At 43.6% G+C, this 3858-nt stretch overlaps 1 protein-coding gene across 1 annotated transcript in view; it reads left to right on the top strand.

The window, feature by feature from the left end:
• The first annotated feature begins 1078 nt into the window (after positions 1-1078).
• The window catches only part of LOC109515125 (uncharacterized), a 9040-nt gene continuing 6260 nt past the window's right edge, over positions 1079-3858 (top strand). The window contains exons 1-4 of the mRNA XM_019868727.1: positions 1079-1356; positions 1722-1845; positions 2073-2212; positions 2297-2337. Coding sequence (XP_019724286.1) covers positions 1090-1356; positions 1722-1845; positions 2073-2212; positions 2297-2337 — 572 coding nt within the window. The 5' untranslated portion in view covers positions 1079-1089. The remainder of the gene's footprint in view (positions 1357-1721; positions 1846-2072; positions 2213-2296; positions 2338-3858) is intronic.

Here is a 3858-nt window from a genome sequence, read left to right on the forward strand (position 1 = left end):
CCCAAGCGGCCTCTCGTGCAACAGTAGCTTGAGGGCTTAATTCTTCTTGAGCATCAATCTTGTTTTCCTGGGAGGCCAAGTGTCCTTCTTTAACTTTGTGTAGGATGTCCGGGTGTTTTAAAGTACATTCCTTCTACTCTGTTCTTTTCTTGCAGAACTTACTGATATGACGCATAGCCAAGCACCCAAAGCACCTGCCTTTCATCTTCAAAAACTCCGCCCGGTCTTTGCATGGCTGATTCTTGATTTCGATGCGAGTGGCTAGAGTGTGAGCTTGCTGACAGTACATACAGGTACGTGGCTTGTCAAAAGCGCTTTGTTTTTTTTTTTTTTATCTGGGTTCGGTAACTTCGCATTCTTTCCTTTGGTCTTTCCTGTGGAAACATTCGTTGCAAAGCTCCCACATTTTTCTTTCTTGGCTGGGGGTCTTTCATTGCTATTTTTTCCAAAGGGATTGGGGCGACTGTCTGGAATGTCACCAAAGAGGGGGTCTGTCACTACTTTTGCTTGATGCTCAATGTCGCTCACCAAGTCGACAAACCTTGCTCTTCTGTGTTGCCTCGCTTTGATTTTGTAAGCTTCAGCACGCCAAAGTTGTTTAAGTTTGAAGGGCAACTTACTACAATGCAGTTCACGAGTTGGTGGGTTTGTCCATTTCTTCCAATGACTGACTGTGTAGATGATGGAATAGAGGAAACATCAGGAGAACCGTGGACTGAAACTGAGGAAAAAGTGCAAAAAATCTTCAAGGAGAAGCTGCAGATACAGGGGACAATTGAGGTGGAGAGAGCTCACCGCACTGGATGACAAAAACCTGGGAGACCTCGACCGAGGCAATTTGTTGTGAAATGTGAAAAATACAAGGACAGAACAAGGATCCTACAGAGAAAATATTTAAATGGCTCCATAATCTACATTAACGAAGACTTTACAAATGCCGTGTGTCAAAAAAGAAAAGACTCCTCCCAAAATTAAAAGCTGCACGTGACAGAGGGGAAAGTGACTACTTGAGGCATGACAAACTTATAGTCTCCCCCCGCAACAGAGTTCAACACCATCAAGCGGCATGTTGAGAACTGTTCACTAGTGATGGGACGAGCGACACCGGTACGTCAGCACGGTGCCGAGAGCTTAAGCGTGAAACCCCGTCTCGGTGTGTGTATTGCTGTGAGGAAGAATCACGTGACCGATACCGGAAATGAATCGTTCGGATTTGCCGCGCCAAAGTGTGTTTATCAGGAAACAAACTGTATCAACATGTCGTGGGTTTGTTGGATGGAGTTTTGTGTGATTATGGATCGTTCGAAGAAGTTTTCCCCAGTGTGGAATAATTTAGATCTTGTGACGCCAAAGAAGGTACAGTGAATCTTTTTTCTCCTTTGAGCATTGATTACTGTTGCATAGTGTATTGTTACGGTGGCGTATTGCACTCACTTTGTCAGTTTATCAAGTGAATGACCTTACAGTTGCTTTATTCATTTTATTTCGTAATTATGAGATACTCTACTGATCTCGAAATCATGAGATAGGGGCTGCACTGTCAATTTTTTTAACAAGTGAATGTGTAGCAACACCACTCGAGTGAAGCGCGACTCAGCAGTCGATAGTCCACTGCTCTCTGCTGTGCGTGCGCCAGAATCTCTTTTAATGCAATGCTCCACCTTAGTTTTTGCTCTGGTTTGAATTGTTTTCAGACAAATTAACTCTTTATGTTATTGTAGGTGAAGTGTCGGCTCTGCTACACAGAGCTATCTTACATCAATAAGAGCACTTCATCAATGCTGAGGCATAATAGAGGTCGGCATGGCAATGAAGAATTGGCAGATACTTGTGAGAGTACACCAGGTATGTTGAAATTCTCTAAAATAATTGTGCTTAAAAAGGAAAAATGCATGCAAACAGATAGGCCCCAGGCCTGGTATTGAACCTCCAGTCCTCTTGCTGTTAGGTGACAGTGCGAACCACCCTATCACCGTGTCGTCTGATGTCCAATTGATATGTGTTTTATTTACTTGCAGAAATTACAGTCCTTTTATTCAGCTTTTGACAAGATATTTCCTTTTGGCTTGCAGTTCCGAACAAGCAAGCAGTGGATGAGGCAGTGGTCAACATGATTATCAAAGATTGTCAGCCACTCAGCATTGTTGAGAATAAGGGATTCAGGGAGCTCCTGAAGCTTATTATGCCCTCGTATGCTCTACCAAGCAGGAAGGTATGTTTAAGTCATATTATATTTTTGTATTAACTATAAAAGTATATTTTATTGATTAAACAGTATTTGTATGGTTATTTTCAGACCATCAAGGACTTGGTGAGCCAGAGATATGAGGAGGAAAACGAGAAAACAAAAAAGGACCTTCAGAGCGCCACTGCTGTTACTCTAACAGCTGATATGTGGACATCTATGAATATGGAGGCATATCTAGCTGTGACTGGCCACTATATGGACAAAGAAAGCCATGAACTCCAATCATCTGTCTTGGGAGTGCACCATTTTCCAGAGAAACATACTGCAGAAAACATTGCCGCGGTTAAAAGGAGCCTCATGGAGGAGTGGGGCATAGCAGGAAAGGTCAGGTGTCTTGTCACTGATGCAGCAGCAAACATATTTTCATGTGCTTGAATGCTGCAAATACGGCATAGAATTTGTATCGCTCATTCCATGAATTTAATTGTGAGAAAATCATGTGATCAAATCCCAACAATAACAGAAATACGCAACAGAACACGACATATTGTGACATACTTTCGATCGAGCGTGACTGCTAAAGAGAAGCTCACTCAAATACAGCAACAGCTGGGAACACCGGTCCATAAATTAATAAACGAGGTGCCAACACGATGGAACAGTACCTACCAAATGTTTGAAAGAATGACTGAACAGAAGGAGGCAGTCTGGTAGTGATGTGCCTGACTGTGCCGAGGTTCCGATGCGTGTGCCGAGTAAACCGGAAGAAAATCTGCGAAGCGCGCACCGAGGCGTGTGTCGATTCCGTTTGTGGCCACGCCCGATACCTCGGAACGCGCGTTGCTCCGCCCGAAGCCTCGCGGGACGGGATTCCTACGTCACCGCCAACAAATAGTTTCGCGGGTGAATCGAAATAAATTCAGCGCACCGGGACGATAATGAGCTCACAGGTGACGCTGACACTCAACTCGCATCTCCAAACCTCAACTCATTCCGATTCGTTTTACAATGGACAGCTTTGGACGCACCCCACCACCCACAACGAATAAGAAGAGAACATCCCCTGTCTGGGATCATTTTGAGCAGATCTCTCCTAAAAAGGTACAAATTATAACCAGTGTGAATATATATTGTAAATTATTGTGACAGCACAGTGCATCCCTCATTCTAATGTCTTTCTTCTACTTGCTGATATTTCAAAAGGTGAAGTGGAAACTTTGTTCCAAAGAACTTGGGTACCAAGAGAGCACGTCGTCTATGTTGAGGCATTATAGGGCCCTGCATGAAAATAAGGAGACAACTCAAACAGAACCACCCCCAGGTAAGGCATTTTAACATGCAATGAAAGAACAGCATAGCCTACCATGTGTATTTCAAATGTGACAGATGAAATGAAAGACATCTATCATGAACTCTGTCTCTGTTAAACTGCAGTGAATAAGAATGCAGTGGAAGAGGCATTAATCAATATGGTGATTGAAGATTGCCAGCCCTTCAGTTTTGTGGAGGACACAGGGTTCAGGAAGCTTATCCAAGCTTTCGACCCTACATATGTTCTCCCCACCAGGCGGGTGTGTGAGAGCACATGAATCATTTTTCCCCATTCCCCCATAAGTGCTCTTCCAATAGTGTTCTTTCTCATTTCCTTTAGACTTTGAAAGCCATGGTGG

This window comes from Hippocampus comes, unplaced genomic scaffold (genome assembly GCF_001891065.2).
Source record: "Hippocampus comes isolate QL1 unplaced genomic scaffold, H_comes_QL1_v1.1 scaffold268, whole genome shotgun sequence".
NCBI classification, from domain to species: Eukaryota; Metazoa; Chordata; class Actinopteri; order Syngnathiformes; family Syngnathidae; genus Hippocampus; species Hippocampus comes.